We start from the raw sequence: 18252 nt of genomic DNA on the forward strand, positions 1-18252 counted from the left end.
GAGGTCAGGGAGAAAGGCGACACAGGCAACTATTATGCGAATCGAACTGAGAAACAAGAATGTTTACACAGGCATTCCTCTCCGACATTAATAGGCATGCAGAGATCACTAGAGAGGGTGCAAAAGGAGAAAGTGAGAGGAGGCTACCCCTTCTCTTACTTTCCTACTGGAGTTCTGCCGGAACATGGTAATAAGCAACCATCACAATGCAGCTTTGTAGGTAGCATGCAAAGACCTTAAACAAGCATGAAATAAATTATTTGGCGTTTTAATATTGGGCCAAACCATTGCAAATCTCCAGATTGCTTATTGCATGTGGCCGGCGGGGTGAGAAAGAAACAAACCAAAGCATGGCAGTCTTTCAAATCCACATGGAGACAACAGGATATTTAGCCATGACATTGGCACTGGAAATGTTTGAGGGGCTGTGACATTGTGTTTGGACAGTGCAGATCACTTCCTGACTCAAATCACACCGGGAGTTGTTGTTATTAGGGGATTTAGCTGATATTGGAATGATGACACACGCGTGTAATATCCCGCTCTCAACAGGTACTTCTTTACAGAATGCCTCCATGTTGCAGAAAGCAGCTGTAAACAAGCCGTCAGTTGTCGATCAGTGAGAAATGGGGTTGCATCAGGGCTAACACGACTTATCTCGAGTGTGCTGAACAGATACTTTGTGTGGATGCGGGTGTGTGTTTGTTTTGGGGTGTAAAAGAGACGGTGTGTAACTCTGGAAAAACTCCAGCTGAGCTGACAGCTTTGACAACTCTCACTCGCGCACACTTCCTGTGTAAGAATATACATATACACACACAACGCCGCTTCGCCAGGCTTATCCATCTTTGCTTCCGAGAAAACAGATTCGGGGGGAGGTGGGGTGTGAATAAGAACAGAAAGAAATAAAAAACAGGCCAAGCTAGATAAGAATAATGTAAAAAAGAAAAAAAAGAAAGAAGATTGTTGATTCTCATGTCATATCTGCACTTACACAGATGTTTAAAATAAAAATGTGTATGATTCAACTGCTTTTATTTAACACAGAAAAACAAATATTGGTACGACTGCTAAAATAATCTCAAATGTTGATAGTACTGTTTCAATAATGTTGTAATGTTATTTTTTTTGACAAATACTATAATCACAAATAGAGAATTTAAATACAGTAAATTTATTGGACATCTATCAATTTGTTTTCTTATGTTATTCTCTTGTTTGAGGAATACCAAATATAAAAAGTGTTGTGTGATTATGTTTTTACAGCTGAGGAGGCATGAGATTTTCACTTGTAATCATTTCCACATGTACAGAAATTAAACATTTAGATTTTTACAGGTAAGTTGTTATCCGGAACATTCAATAGTTATTTTGAGTGTTATAAAAGTACAGAAAACTTCCTCAAGTATTTAGAATATCTGCTCAGGTAGCCAGCCTGCAAACTACTGCTTTACAGAAGTTCTGGTTGTAGAACAGTTGTAGTTTTAAAAACATTAGCCTGGTGAGAATGGTACTTGGTGCTCCTCTAGTTTCATACCATGGCTTTCTGTTTTTTTTTTTTTTTTAAATCAAAAGTATTTCTAAATTTCCATATTAGGATGTCTTTTATTTGAGTTCAATCTTATGGCATCTAGTACAGTCTGCAGCAACAAGTTGAGGAGGGGAAAATGGAGTGTTTTGCTATGCTCCAAACAAGTGAAGAACAATGAATTGTCATTTGTCTGGCCTCCCAGTTATGGGACTTTAAACCTTAGAATTGCACTAGGAAAGTGCTCATGATTTTGTAACCTCACATTTCTAAACTCAATATACCTGGTCCACCTTTACCTAAAATAATAATGGCTAATTGAGCAGACACTACTTGCCTATTGGTAAAATCTATATGCACTGAGAACTAAAATATTTACACCCTATCTTCTTATGTTTGAGTAAATTCAGCACAGCTTGAAGGCTGGATATACGATTGGCAGAGTTGGAAGGGGAAGTGGAAAAGATTGGTGGGTGGAGATATCCCACACAAAACTTTAATGTAAAACACAGGCTAAGTAAGGGAAAAGTAAGAGCATACCCTAAGTAACTCAGCAGTGTGAATGAAAATATTTTTAATCTATATAAAGCTCAGAGTTTTTGATGGCATTCAAGAATGGCACAAGATTCAAGAGTTATTTAACCACAAAAAGAAATGCTGTCCAAAGATTGGGACTCAAATTTGTAGGATTCAGTTCCTGAAACCAAGTACAGAGAGAGAAAATACTTGAGAAAAAAACCCACTGGTGGAAATTTCTGGTGCTGCTTGATGATTTCACCAAAGTGGATTGTTTGGCGCTGATAAATGGGAGACAAATGTCAATGATGTCATAAAAAAAAAAGTTCCAACAGAAATACGCGGGTGATTGCTCAGACAATATTTCCATGGGACAGAATAAAAGAACAAACCCGGTAGAAAGGGAGAATTTGGAAAGCATGCAGGAGTAATGAGCATTTTAATGTATGACTCGATAAATCAACAGTCCATGGAGAATCTGCCTGGGCCTCAGGACAGAGGTAAAAACATCCAGCAGAACAATGGGCTTCTGTGTCCCGCTTCGTTACCTCTGTCTTCATATTTTCAGCTACTTCAGTTCCCTCTGTCTCAAATAAACTCCGTCTTATGCACATCTGCATTATTGGACTTTTACCGCTTAAAGGAGGTAAAAGTCCAACTTTTACCTCTAAAAGTTACACTTTTAGAGGTAAAAAAAGTCCAATATAAAAATATTATTTTTTTCTGTCCTTTGCAGACAAAAATAATATCTTGCAAATTGATTGCTAATTCTTTTCCTAACCATCGCTTTGAATCCATCTGTTCCTCCTCTGTTCCATTTCCCGACATTCATTTCACAATATTCATTTCTTCCCCTCCGTCTTTCCTCTCCTCCCCCTCTCTCACCTCTTGTTTATTGATTCTCTAGATTAAGAATTCCTAGGGTGACGGATTGTAACACACAAGCATCAAATTATTTTGGGGGTGTGCTTATTTGCCTTTCCCTTGCATCTATTTGGCCTGTGTCTGTAGACAATTATGCCTACCCAGTCCCAGACTCAGGTGCTAATAATGAAGGACAAATAGAAATCGTATGTGTAAACTTCTCCCACTGATGAAAATTTATATTAACTTTCTATCACAGTAAACAGAGCCGCATAGCTACACCGTCCCTGGAGGACTGATGAGATGAATTTGCTCTCTTCTGCCCCAGGTAGAAAGCTTGGGAAAGAGAGAGGCGTTCTGGTGCCAAGGGCCTAAACTCTATTGTGCAACTTCACACTTATTTTTCTCTGTCTAACAAAGACAAACTGTGAGCTTACTCTGCTGATTGTGGATATGCATATATATCTGCTTGGCAGACCATGACCATGCATGATTGGCGGTCTTTCTTCTCTTTATTTGCAGGAATTGCATATCTACTTATGGAAAACATGTATACTAAAATTATTTGTCCAATCTTGAAAATTTATATTTCAAAAGTTGCACATATTTTCCTTTAAAATTTGGAATAAAAGCAGGTATATCCCCAAAGACAAATGCAAGGTTCATTGAAACATCAATACAGTCCCTCGCAAAAGCATCAATGCCTGAAAACCCTTTTGCATTTTATCAATGCATCTCACTGGGATTCTCTTTTAATGACTGGCAAAGGATAAGTAGTTGAAAAATTGAAAATGCAAAGTCAATTTGCATTCAGCTCTCCTAAGTCAACTATTTGTAGATCCACTTTTCCCCAAAGCACGAGGTTGCCACCAAAAACTAAATACTAAAAAACAAAGGATATGTACATAAAAAGAAAAAAGTAACACTCTTGGATGTAATATTTGGTAGATTCCCTCTCTGTATTCACTCTCTGCATGCTCATAATATGTTTGTCCAGTTGGATGAACTTACCCTGAACTTTATGCTGAAACTTGATATAAATCTTTGGTGACTAGGATGCAAACGCTCACAGCGAGGGGTGTGGGACTCATGATAATGGTGAAACAAAAATAAAGATGTGCCTTAGTTGCAAAATGTTGTAATTGCATGAATTGCATGTCTAAGTATTTTCAAATCCAGCTCCTATTTTTTTAAATTTTTTATTTTTGAGTGTGGGTAGATCACTGATGAAAAAAACAAACAGACCAATCAATTAACAAATTTTTTAGCATAACCAGAAACAAATTCAGATTGTTTTGTGAAAAGATTTCCCCCAAAAGTTCCTTCCAATGCCCATGTTCCACTAATGTAAAAGTTTTCAAGGATTCTGATTGCTCATTTTTATGTAATTGTGATGACAAATATAAATGGACACGTTTCATTTTCTTGAAACTTAGCTATTCTATAAAAGCTTAGATACGACTGTTACGCTTCACAAAGGGTCTTTATTTTCAGAAGCAGCATAATGGATTAATTTATAAAAAGTGGGGCAAAAAACAGAAAAATTAAGAAAAGATTATTAGTGCGGATGAAAGAAGAGGTCTGTTGTGAAAGACATAACATATTAAAGATAAGACAGCGACATTTGCAAGGCAATATAAAAAAAACTACTTACAAAAAGCGGTGCCCAACTTATTTATTGATTTTATTATATTTAAATAAAAACAATTCAACTTCCATTGAATATGTCCCCTGTATTAAATTAGACTTTAAAACCCTTTCTTAATCCTGAAGAGAAATTAAATAATCAAACAATAATTTCACAATTTGAAAAAGAGAAAAAAAAAAGAAAATGGCTTCTCAAAACAAGAACAGTCATTTTGAACAAACTGAGGGAACATCAGCCATCAGTCGTAATGAGGTTCTAAATGTTTCTGGAAATTGAGACCATATGCAAAACAGAGAGTGAAAACTAACAAAACAGGCAGACTGTGAAATTAACCAGCCAATATCAGTTTGTTAGATTTAAGAAGTTAGTGTATAAAAGTGAAAAATTGATAAGAACAGCAAAAAATGACAAATATTCAAATGAAGCATGTTTTTTGAAACCTACTACTACATTATTCTATATTTTTACTCGGGTCTCTGTATCAAAATAACAAATAATTAATATAACTAATAACTTGTAAACACTTGTATTGTCACAGTATGTTGGGTTAATTTAGAATCAATAATTTGCTGCTTCCCATTTTCAAAACAAGCATTTTATTATGAATGAATTTATCAAGGTTGTAACATGAACATTTTGTACTTCTTGTGCATATTGCCTGAGTTGCTTTTACGGGAACAAAACTGAATACTTATATATATATATATATATATATATATATATATATATATATATGTAGCTAATCCAATCATACAAATCTAAAAAAAAAAACATTAAATGAAAAGTAAAAAACAAATTCACATTTGGTTATCTTTATGGTATGAAAAGATTTTTAGAATTATGAATAAATCCATTGTATAACCATTTTTAAGTCAATACAATCTTTGATGTGCAACAGTGACAGAGAAACACCTAAGGTTAAAACATTGAACATGGTCTGAGTTAAGTCATGATATATATATATATATATATATATATATATATATATATATATATATATATATATATATATATATATATATATATATATATTTTTTTTTTTTTATTCAGGGATCAGATACAAAATGAAGATGTCTTTCATTGAGCTTGTGTCAGTTTTTGTTGACAAGGTGGAGCGGCTTCCACTCCAAAGAAAAAGGCCAGGGGCAACTGACAAGCTGATTGTGGCATGAGACAACAAGCAGCTGTTTTCTTCTTCTTTTCTTTAAAGCTGTTCTTGCTTTGTTTTTTCACCTAACACAAGTAAAGGCTGCTGAAAAGATGTCAGCTTGCACTGACACAAGCTCAGCCTGCGTGGCGAATGAGCGCTTCTTTGCATGACCTCTTCTTGGGGGGCGGGTTCTGCTGCTGCAGTTCGATAGAACCAGTGTCTGTCTGTCTCATCCTGCTCAGGTTAAGTATTGAGTCTAAGTGCTACCCTCTTCATGTGGTCGATGAGAGAGAGAGAGAGAGGGAGAGAGTGATTTGACCTAAGATGTAGGTGAACTTAAGCTAAGTTATAGTCATAGTTCTTTACCTAATTTGGATCGGAAGAAATAACAACGCAGCTGTATTTTCTGCAAGGTGTGGACTTTAAATAACAGCACTTTAAACAAGTCCATTTGATTACTTTGTCTCTTGTCCTGTCAGTAGCTCCCTTTTGTTTAACACATCCCACAGTGAATGCCTCGCTTCCCTCAAACATAAACTCGGTAAAAGCCGCAGGATCTGATACTGGACAGAAAATGCATCCTATTCCCTCCCCGTCTATTCTCTAGATTGCGTTGCTTAAGTAACACCTTTATTTCTCTCCTCCTCTTCAGTCCGTTCTGTGTTGTGCCATGATGCTTGTCTTGGAAATTTTCCAATTACGGTGATGCATGTTTGACCTTTAGGTGAGCAAGAGAAGTTATAGTTATCTACCTGCCTCACTGACACCCAGCCTCTGTCAATCAGTTGTTGGCCTCATCCTCCATCATTATGCCATTCACCAACGGCTGGACTGGGATTTATGAGGCAAGCTTGCAATTGTATTCAAAGATAAAGTTCAATTTATGAACTGATGCATGCATTATGAATGTATTTTAAAGGGATTTCTGGTTGTCAATGTTTTTAAAAATACAAATCTAAAAAGTTTCAGTCAATATTTTGTAGAAATACCTTCCCTCATACCACAATTTTGCCACCACAAAGTTGTTGAAAACTTGTCATGAACATGTTCATCAATGTCATTTACTTTGTTAAATAAGATCAAATGTAACTGTATTACTGGTACAATGATGTTCTGCATTATGAACTTTTTTTTAAAGAAATAATCTCTGGTTCCTATGAGAGAAACATATTCATATAATATGGCTTAGATATGAATTAACCACAGAGGCATGCAGCCACATACACACACAAAAAAAAAAACAACAAAGAAAGAGATGTTAAAAGCATTTTTTCTTAATCTACAGCGAGCCTGAGTACGTCTCACTTCCACAAACAAAGACTTTTCCAGCAGCATCCTATATCACGCTTCTAAGAACAAGCAGGCATGAGCAGAATCACTTCTTTCATTTCATTTTTTTTCATTTTTTTTTCAAGAAAGGGGCTAATCTACATCTTTCATTGAATCAAGGATGGAAATTCACAAGAAATGCTTCTTTTTCAATTTCATGCTGAAGTAGCTCAAGTTAGTGGATGTAATTTCTCCTAACAAGAAAATTTATCACTCTGTCGCACACTTAGTCCGGCTATGTGAGAAAAGGGCCTCCCTTTCCATTTTTCTTTTTTTTTTAAGGCTTTGATAAATGTGCCAAAAGCATGATCATTCCCTTCATAGCACACCATGCAAAAACCAAAACAATTATCGTGGTTCCAAGAAAGGAAAACATAAAAGCTAAGGTTGAAATTTGCATGAAAGATACATGACACACATGTTAATACTTTGATACAGGCATTACCAAATGAAGCATTGATTAACCACAGACAATTTCTGACACTAAAACATGCAATAGGTTGTCATAAACGTCAGAATTTGCCATTTTTTATAATTTTATCCTCTTTAAAAATGTTTTTTTTTCACCTGCAGAGACAGAAATTCAGGCAAAGACTAACAAAGCAAAAACTCTCCCAAATCCATTTGAAGTTTTGTGCAAATGAGGATTATCGGGCTCATGCCGAATGGCATGATGAAGTCCAAACAGGTGAAAAGAAACGCCTGCAGAACAGTCTCTCAGAAACAATAATACGCATGGCCAAGCCACCAGCCTAATGTATATTTATCATGTAAACTTCTGATAAATGCATATGCAGAAACAATCAAATCTCCGGGCTTCTACTGGAAGATTGTTGCACTACACAGACTCAAGCGTGAAACCAATATCAGCTTAGTGTCCGCTCAAGCTTGAAGTGCCGCGCCTTGCCGACAAAAGCATGTTCTGCATATGCTCATGACCGCCGTTTCTTCTTTTTTTCTCTCTAATATATCAGGGTGGAACGAGCAGCTTTCCAGCGCTATCACTGATCAATTCCAGCGAGTTAAGTCTCCCGTGTGGGTAAATAAGCAGTGGTTAAGTCTTGATGAGGAATGGCAGGCGGTTTGAGCGTGAATACAAGCATGAATACAAGCATGAGGGGGCGGGCCTGTCTATCTCTGCTGCAATGGATGCCAAGTGTCACTTCCATCATTAACCTCAGTACTCTAGTACATCTTATTCTCTCCCGTCTCCCAAAACAAATGTTCAGTTAAAAGCAATCAATTGTTGAGCTCTCCAGACCTTATACAGGCCTGGCAATTCAGTGTATTTGCTTACTTTAGAAAGAAAATGATATCTGTAATGTTGCTGTAAATGGTACAGTAAGGAGGAGACCTCAAATGATGCACCAAGACCCAGCGGCTTGATCTCCAAAGCTTGCAGTGAAGAGTGCCAAAGCCAGCTCTAAGTGACATGTCAGTCAGTTTTTCAGTTTGAGGCTTTCAATTCCCCGAGGCCCAGACTTATTTACCGCATTTGTATGAAAAGCTGCGAAAAGCAGAAGGCTCTCTTACATATGTATACAGTGTGTAGAGGCAATGCCTGAAAAAGTGTTTTCTTTTTATGGTTTTCTTTTTACGACTACAAACAACTTGGGAGAGACGCCATTTATTCATTGAAAAATGGGTCAGTGATGAAGGCAATCAGAGCGGCACTGAGTGCCAACAAATAAAACAACACAGCAAAGACACCTGGAATCTGTTAGCAGAGATTCTGAGCGCATTATGGAGAGAAGCGCCAGTGACATTAAAGATAGCGCTCTCCTCTTGGTAGTCATCTTCTTAACCAGATTTGCAGTCATTTTAATATTAGTTAGAGAAGGCAAAGCGGGTACACACAACAAACCATCGGGCATGCGTTTCAGAGTCTGATTTGTTACTATTCATGACCAAAGCGGAGAGGGACTGTAATACGAGACATGCTTGTTAAATTCACAACACTCCAAAGCTGCCTTCTAGCAAATCCTGTCTTTTGGTTGTCAGCTTAAGACGCCCTGGCATATGCATATGTAGGATTTTTAAGCTCTGTTAAATGGATAGCAGTGTCGTGGCCTATCAAATGACTGTAAGCCACTTGCCTTGTCGGAGGGGGAGGGAAGAGAAACATTTATAGAGAGAGCATGCAGCAGTGCGTTACCTTCCATGAATTGGAAAACATTTTTTTTTTATCCTGCTGTTAACTCCATATTAGACCAAAACACAGGCATTTACATGTGTGCTTCCAGCATGTGTGTGACAGTAACACTCCACCCTGCTGTATTAATGACTGTTTAAGCTGATGACAGGGGAGTGGCAACAAACAATGACAGAATGCCTGTTTTGGGCTGTGAAGCTGCTAAAAATGATGCACCACTCAACACCAAGTCAGTCTGCAAATAAATTATGGAGGTTAGGCAATAGCTCCAGCTCTTGAAGAGAGAATGTGTGCGTCTGCGAGTGTGTACGCATTTCTGTTTTATGTGTTAGCGCTCATTGTGAGTGGACGTATAGATCCAGTGCCATTTATTTCCCCGAGCTGGACCAGGGCAGTTAGGGAGGCGTGAAAGGAAATGAGTTGTGAAGTGGCCATTGATCCCAGGCTGCGCCAGGTTAGCTGAAAAACAGCGAGATTATTGGCCACAGTGTGTGCAACTCAGTGACTGCCTTTTATTCACAACGGAGGTGGTTAACCCTGGCCAGGACGTTTATCACTCGACTCGTGCAGTACACAGAAGACATGGAGGCTGGGGGGTAGGAGAGACATAGCAAAAGACACCCCTAAATCAAACCTTAACCATGTCATCAGAATTCAACTGAATACAGCAAGAAATAATTTTAAAAAATGTGAATATGCACTATTATGCAATAACTATTTACATTCCTTGAACTGTTTTATTACATTTAAACCTGAAACCTTTTGGAAATGTTAAGCAAGAAAACCAAGACAAAGCTGTTTTACTGTAATTCATCCAAACTTACCCAACCGCCCACAAAACCTATTGAATTAATACATAGACTCTTCCATGACAGAAACACTTTTCTTCAGCAGGGACAGGAAAGTATGTCAGTATTTGGAAAGATGGGTAGATGCAAAAATACTTGGGACTGGGAGCCGTTCTTTGAGCTGCTCAAAGATTTGCTGGAGGACATTTGTAAAAAAGACACCATGGAAAGACCAAAGAAGGTATTAGACATGTCAGATGTAGAGAAGCACAGTTCAGAATGTAGAAATTATTAAAAGGGAAAACTCTTACTTATGCACCCCATCACTCCACAAAGAAATAAAGTCTTGAAGGAAAGCCATAGAGTCTCATCTGCACTTTTCCACCAGACATGTCCGGGGTGATGCAAACATGTGGTTTTGTCTGCATTATGCTGTGCAGACAGTTTTCTTCAATGAGGGCCAAGAAGCTCATAGAGGTTGATATAAAACACGATTAGGGCTATTTACAGGACAGTCCTGGAAGAAGTAAAATTAGATGTGACTGGCTACCTTTCCTGTCTGTTCTGTGGCGGTTTTGTCGTGGAGCATCACAAGTGCCATCATGAATATCAGCAGCCCGGGAAATAAATCCAAGGGAGAATCTGCAACCAGACTGGAAAGCTGACTTCCACATATACTCTCCATCCAAAGTGACTCTGCGTGACATATTCGATTTAAAATATAAAAAAAAGAAAAGACAAATATATCAGTATTTGGATGTATATTCTTTTCTTTTCCATTAAAATAATAAAGTTTGTGGTTTGCAACTTGGCAAAATGTGAAAAAAGTATTTTCTTCCCATCTTTCAAGCCTTTTACTGCTCCTTGCCACTTGCTTGAGGAAAAAATGTCCATAAGTATTCACTTCCATCAGATTTCACTTCATCCCCACACTTTCCTCCATCTCTTCTTCACTGTCCCTCTCCTCCTCGTCTCTCTTTCAAGCCTTGCAGCTTGACATTTCGCCGTGCTCTCAAGGGAACGACTGTTCAAAATGGAGTTAGTGGGAGAGCGCCACTGTAAATTCCAGGAGGCCGCATGTAATGTGTCTTAAACGGAGATGGACAGCCCAGGTTTCGAGGAGCTGAAGAATAAGGAGGCCAAAAAAAAAGGAAAAAAAAAACCCAAAAAATGAGGAGACGGATTGAGAGCAGGGGAAAGAGGTGGTGTCTAGATAGATAATAGAATAATGCTGTGTTTTGTCTGGGGAAGGGTGAGCAAACAGTAGCTACGCTGTCATTCACATCCTATATCTTTAGTGTCATCGCGAAGGGAGGAACTACAGCCCTATATGTCACAGGCCTGTATGTACTATTCTGTTGGGACTGTCTGCTGATAGCCAGGTTTGAAATAAAAAGAAGGATGGCTTTCATTGTAAATAAGTCAGACACATGGACTTCCAGAGAAGAGCTGTCTTTTCACTGAAAGGGGGAAATAATTTTACAAAGACATACAGTACCCCTGCTTTTCCTTGCGCCTTCTCCTGCCTTTACTGCAAAACCTTATCTTGGCACGGACAATGATGGCTAACAAAGGCCTCCTTTATGAAATCGTTCATATTTCAGTTGAGGTCTTTCTCCTGTCCTGAGAGGTGATTGATGCATCAGTCCAGGACTGGTGTCTTATTTACACAGTTGAGTGGGGGCAATCTCAGGCCTGAAAGATAAACCTAATGAGCTTCTTTGTGTAAGGGTGCAAATGAGAGACACCATCCTCCCACCCCTCCCTCTCCTGCTCCATCCAAAGGGACAGTCTGGGTGATTAGGCCTTTAAATTATGCTCAAGGGCAAAGCCTAGATTTGCATCTGAGAGGTGTGTGTGCGAGAGGGCGTGTGTGCCTTCTCAAATATGGTGCAAAGAGGCAGACAGGGAGGCAGGTGAAGGGCAGGCGGCGGAAGATGCTCGAGGGTTGTTTGTGGAAAGTGATGGTCGGTGAAAACTGAGTGTCAAGGATCCAGAATTTACCCATCTCCGACAACAAACTTGAGTTCCTGTACATAGGAGATGAGTTCAGATGTGTGTGTCAAAGGTATGACACACACAAACACACACATTGTCATTTTGTCCTTTGTCTGTGGGGTAACTTTCTCCCTAATGACTTTCATTTTGGGGAGAATTTCATTTGCCCCTAAACCCTAAATACTACCCATCACTAGCTGTCAGATTTCTCATCCCCCCCTTTTTTTCCTGCAGCTAAACTGCGAGGAAGGCAGGTTAATTGCTGTCACTCTCAAGTTGGACCACTGCCTACTTCTCGTGTAAGCGACAGGGGTAAAGCCTAGAAGTGAGATGGCACCTTGGTGCACTTATTGTAATTTATGTCAAAATGCTGCAGTCATTTAAATGGGGTTAGATCGTTTGCATATTGCTGCATCATGTGCCTCAGGAGAACCCTAAAGTGAATACTCAACCAGTTTACCAAATTTCAACATGTTTTTTTCTCCGACATGATCACAATATGCGGGGATTTTTTGTGCAAAAATAAACAAATATTTGTTGGGAAAAAACAAGCAAAGAAAACATGTTATGTCAAAAATGTAAGTCCTTCGAGTCAAAGTTGTGTTTGATATAGAAATCATTGAAATCCTAAAAGTGAGTGCTACTCTTTAGTGGCAAAGGACTGTCTATACAGCAGGCATGGGCTGGTTTAAAGTATCAAGGTACGCCAAGAGTTTAGAAAGTTTCCAAAACGCTTATTCTTTCCATCTTGCTGCTTACATGATTTGAAGCTCTTTTATTAAGCTGTCATAAAAAGTACAGGAGTTATTTTTTGGCTTTAAGGAGTGAGTTGTAATGTAGCACTGCCCTTCCTCCAAAAGTTGCTGGTTAGCTAGCTAAAGAAAATCTTTTATACTATATTGAGAAAAAACAAAACAAACAAACAAAAAAAAAAAAAAAACAGCACAATGCAAACTAAGGAAGGCACATTTGTTCCAAAAAGTAACTATTAAAAAGCCAACTGCTCAACAAACTGGATATCCGACTAATTAACTAGCTAATGTCAACTTGTTATGCTTACTGAGATACAATGTATGCCTGCTACAGAGAGCAGAATAGACCTTAAGTTGCAAAAATAAAGTATTAACTTGAACTTGAGCTCTAAAGACAAACACTTAAATATGCATATAATTTTATCAGAGTAGAAAGTAGGCCAGTAAGTTTGCATCATAAGTAAATTATTAAATTTGTGTTCTCAAAATTATTATAACATAAATGACTGGTCATCATGGTAATGTAACAATCTAAATATAGCTGGGATATTTCGACAGCACATGGTATTTAAAAGAGTTACCTGCAGTGTCCAAATTTGTCTGCTTTTATTCTGTTGTGAAATTTGAGAGATTTTACAATGAGGCAGCTCAGACATAAATGCATGTTTTTTCCTGTCAAATTCATAATTAATTTGATAATCTGGGGTGTTCACCAACCTTTGATGGTAGGTGGAAAATTAAAAATGTGTTCATGTGTTTTGGAGCACCACAATAAGTGTCCCGTTATAACTCTGTTCATTTCAGATCCAAACAGACTTAACATCTTTTTCTCTCACTTTTAGCATAATTGCAAACACACTTCAAGTTCTTCAAAGTAAAGGCAATTTCAGATACTTTTTTTTATTACAATAATTGCTGCAAATGTATTCAAACCAATGTTCTTTGAACGTAAATTAATATTTATGTTTCTAGTGGGCTAAATATCATATCTTCTCAATTTTCAAAATAACTTCTTATTTGGAAAATATGTCTGTTGAATTTTTGTTTGTTGTTCTTTTATGAGAGTATAACAGAACCATGCATTTCTGTGTAATATTTGCTGTATTTTTTATCAGCAAATATAAATGTATTACTATATTCAGTGATTGTTAAATCTATTTTTTTTTTACTCCAGTCTCAAACAATAACAGCAAATATATGTCATAGATCGTATTATGATCGCTGTAGTAATCAAAATGGCATTTTATTTTAACACGGGGAACAACAGTTACAATGTGATGAGTCAATATCTTAACTTTATTGTGTAACAGAATGTGCATTACTACAGAATCTCATACCAGTCCTTGCTTGTTTTGCAGCAATTTAGCTCTAGCTGTCTGGGTAAAATAACTAACCTGACAGTAATGGATTAGCCGGGACTTCCTCACGCTCCAAATATCAATATACTTCCTATAGAAGTGAGCCAATTTAGAAGGGGCAGTAGTCCTGAGCACTGGCTCATCAATCCCACTGATAACCCTGGCAGGATTAAGTCCACAGACCACTGTAATCAACTCACTGGCTCATTATGGTACATTAAGGTATGGATTCAAAGATCAATGCATTTCTTGCATGTACACACATACCAGGATTACGCATTAAATCGCAATACTCATTACACAGCCAATGTCAAATTCATTGGTAAGATGAGCTCAGCAGATTTTTTTTTTTTTTTTTTTTTTACAACAAAGATTTTACAGTGAGCGTTTTGCATAGTAATTACAGCTGTGTAACATTCATCATTGGCTCTGATACATATCTGCAGCTGGCAAATTGCAATCAGATACAGTAGGTATCTAATCTGTGATCTCAAATCAAATTAGGTCTATTTGGACAACCTTGGGAACGTGGTGATGAAACCCTGACAGAAATTAGGGGCCGGAAATTTAATTGTGACGACGGTTATTAGCGAGATGGGAGGATAACAGACTGCTGGGCGTTGATCTGCATAAAAATAGGAAGAAGATATATATTATGCTCGATGGAAAAAAAAATGTATTTCTTGCGCTTGGCAGAGGAGAGTTTAAATTGAATTTTGAATAAAAACAAAGTGGAACTTCTGAGCTCTAAAAGCCTTTGGCCGAATCTAAGGTGACGAGACCTTAAGATGCCACTTTTCTAATTATAGCTGCAGGTGGTATTTTGGGGCTGCTGGGTAATGGCAGAACCCATAGGGACAGTAGAGAATTCATCAGTGCTTATTATTAATCATCCCCCAGCAGTGTGATGAGAGGCTGAAGCTCCTATACCCACTGGACCACTCAATGTCATTCTAAATATGGGCAGAAAATTAAACCCTCACAGCAAACGTGAAGAGTTCTTTTTGATGTCCAAATATATATGTTCACATTATAAATACAAAAGGAGCATTCCTTATAGATAGCCTATCCTGCAATCTGTGTGAAATACATTTTTCTCATAAAAACAACTGCAAAACAGCACTTCTAAGACAGGGGAAGCATAATTTATAAATTTTCAAAGTTTTTTTCACTCTTCGTTAAAATATTACCTCTCTTTGAAGTGTTGCAGAGTGTAACTCGGCGAAGGAAGTGTGTGTTAAGTTAGCAGCGCAGGGCCCCTGTTTTAAAAAAGCCTCCAGAGACCTGTTAGCTGGACTGCTCATTTCAATGTGTCTGTCTCAGGGTTGAGAGGAGACTCGGGCTGGCCCCTTTACAAGCCACGCACTGTCATTCACCCACGAACCCCACCCACCCAACAGCAAAAGTGTCTTGTTTTAACTAGACACGTCAAGCTCTCTCCACTTTTGATTATTTCATTGGTTTTATTTTCCATTTAGAGAAGCACCAATACATCAGCAATGGATAGAAAATGTCCAGTTTGCTCCTGATCATCAATGACCTGTGATCAGTAGGTCAAATCCAGAAAAGTCTGATCATTTTTTGGGTAATCTCCCACGTATTTGATATTCAAACACAATAATAAATCATTCATTAGTTCCTATATTTGGGATTGAGTTCAGCATAAGATAAATAAAGTTTAGAAAAATGTGATTTGATGCAAGAAAAACAAAAGTCACTTTTCCTGGCTAATGCCAATGTCTGGTTTTCTTTGAGCTTCGATTGACAGTCAGATTTTCAAATTATATTTTAGACTATAATGCATAAAATGTATCTTCATCCTAAGACCAGAAATCGGTCTTGGCTAGGAAAAAGTCTGATCGGTGCACTTCTAGTTCCTGGAGGACTATTTAATTTCAGTGTGATGTTTTGCATATTTTCATTCAGACTTGGTCATTTATAACTTTAAAGGTTTTAAAAAATGCCCACAACGATTTTAATGCTACACATGCATATCAAGCATTAGTAAAGCAATTTAAACAGACATTGAAAGCCCAAAATTTGATAAAGCTTAAAAAAAAAAAGCCTGATTATCTCTAAAAAAATAACTATTTATAAAGATACACCAGAATCAGAATCGTCTATCTTTTTTTTCTTACTTATATCTTCCAGCATTTGAAAAAAGGATCTGATTGTGTCAGGATCTACAAGTCGAAGGCAACCAGGTATCATATTTTCTTCTCTATTTTAAAGTTGAAGCAATTGCTGCAGAATTTATAAGACCAAACACCAACAAAAGTGAAAGATAAAACTTTTGTCTAAGAAACTATTAGGTGAATGTTCTGAGAAGCAACATGCATTTCAAGTGTGGTAAAAGTAGTAAGGACTGAGGCAATGATGCAACCACCAGAACGATTTCTGGCATTCTGCTGTGGATGGATAACCACAGTAGGGATCAAGAGGATTGTGCTATACCAAATGTACACACACAGACCCAGACGCATCGGCATCTATTGTACTCTCCTGACTGATCTGACCGCGGGGGTTCAGCTGCCTTCAAAAACACACACACACACACACACACACACACACACACACACACACACACACACACACACACACACACACACACACACACATTCACATAAATATGCTTGCATGAAAACTCTCATCAGGCCAAAAGGACAGCACGCATCATTACAAACCTGCGGCGTCGCTCCTATCCTCTTCACCCGATCCAACCCGAAGCATGGCCCTCTGACCTAATCTCCTATTGCTCTTTTGGCAAACTGTCAAAGCCATCATTCCCCGTGAAAAGACACGAGAGACACTTGACTCCTTTACTCTGCTGGCGACTGACTTTCACAACTCCTGCCCCCCAACCACCACCTCTATCACACACCCCCTGCAGCTCATTTACCCCACAACTTGTTCAGACTGAGACGAATATGACGAGACAGAGCTTTGAGAAGACAAATCCAAAGCAGACTTTGAAATATTTCTCACAAAAATAAATGTCAGTTGTATTGTAAATGACTTCTAGTAGCAGAAAAGTGTGCATGCAAATGTAATTTTCAAGCGTCCCATTAAAGAGTTTATCATGTTTATGTGGCGAGTTAGGAGGCCCTCTGGTGGATACAGTGCAGCCATGACATACACACCCATTGTACACTTCCCCACTGCCCAAACTGGACTGTACAAAACCCAAGCATACATTCTTTCACTCTCTCTCTCTTACTTCTGTGCGCACACACACATGCACACGTACACACTCCAGACCTTCAGCTACGTGGCCTGAAACAACTTCTATATGTACATTAGCTCCACTACAAACACAATAAAGTCCTCTTGAGAAGTCACAAGAATTCCTTTCCGGCATCTCCAAGCAAAACACGTCAACAAACTGACGAGAGAAAGTTTACCAACTGTGCAAACAGCTTGTTATATAAACACTGCCGCCTTCCATAGCCTAAGAAAACACACAAAACAAAATAAGTCATTTTGTTTCCTGCCTATATGTAGAACGCCCCGGTGCCGCCTGAGCAGAGAGAGCAAAGCAGAGCGTAGAAAGGGGGGAGAGCACAGCAGAGTGGGAGTGAGAGACGGGAGAAGAGACGGGGGAGAAACACAACTTACCTGCTGTTGTTGCAGATGCAGCAGCTCGACTGTGCTTACTTCGCTGCTTGTGTCACCAGCGCTTGATCTCCCATCTCTACTGCCAGCCTCTAATTGGCTGCTGCTTAGGGTGCTCATTCCATTTTGACTCATTGAACTGTTGCTTATTGTCTCTGTGGCCGACTCCTGCATCATCATGATTTAAAACCTAGAAGTGATTAAGAGGCACCGGTTAGGGCTCTTCTCGTTACAATTCCCCCCATTTCTTTTTTTTTTTTTTTTTTTTTCTTTTTTCCCCCCTTCCGATTTTTTTTCCTCCTCTTTTCTTTTCTTTGCACGCGTCCATTATCAAGCCCTCAGTCCCCCTTTGCAAATTAAAGCATTTAAAGAAGAGGGAGGGGTATGGGGGGCTGCAGGAGGAGCAATTATGCATTCATTGTGTAAATGAAGCAATACAAAGACATGCATGTCCTGGTCTTTTCTAGAAATTGAAAGGGCTTCTAAATATGTAAAATGTTTACGTTCAGTAAAATATCTGAAAATTGAAGCATCTTGTTTTATTGTTGCTGAACTTA

General features: G+C 38.3%; 1 protein-coding gene across 7 annotated transcripts in view; it reads right to left on the reverse strand.

Annotated features, from left to right (window-relative positions):
- foxp2 (forkhead box P2) overlaps nucleotides 1-18252 on the reverse strand; it is a 112131-nt gene that overhangs the window by 48989 nt on the left and 44890 nt on the right. For 2 of the 7 annotated variants that reach the window (XM_055054659.1, XM_055054660.1), the window contains one exon: nucleotides 17699-17885. The exons of 3 other annotated variants lie outside the window; for them this stretch is intronic. In XM_055054659.1, coding sequence (XP_054910634.1) covers nucleotides 17699-17875 — 177 coding nt within the window. In that variant the 5' untranslated portion in view covers nucleotides 17876-17885. Of the gene's footprint in view, nucleotides 1-17698; nucleotides 17952-18252 lie in introns of those variants that run through there. 2 more of the 7 variants (XM_055054662.1, XM_055054658.1) reach the window with 1 other exon arrangement.

This window comes from Poeciliopsis prolifica, unplaced genomic scaffold, assembly GCF_027474105.1.
Source record: "Poeciliopsis prolifica strain line A6 unplaced genomic scaffold, Auburn_PproV2 SCAFFOLD040, whole genome shotgun sequence".
NCBI classification, from domain to species: Eukaryota; Metazoa; Chordata; class Actinopteri; order Cyprinodontiformes; family Poeciliidae; genus Poeciliopsis; species Poeciliopsis prolifica.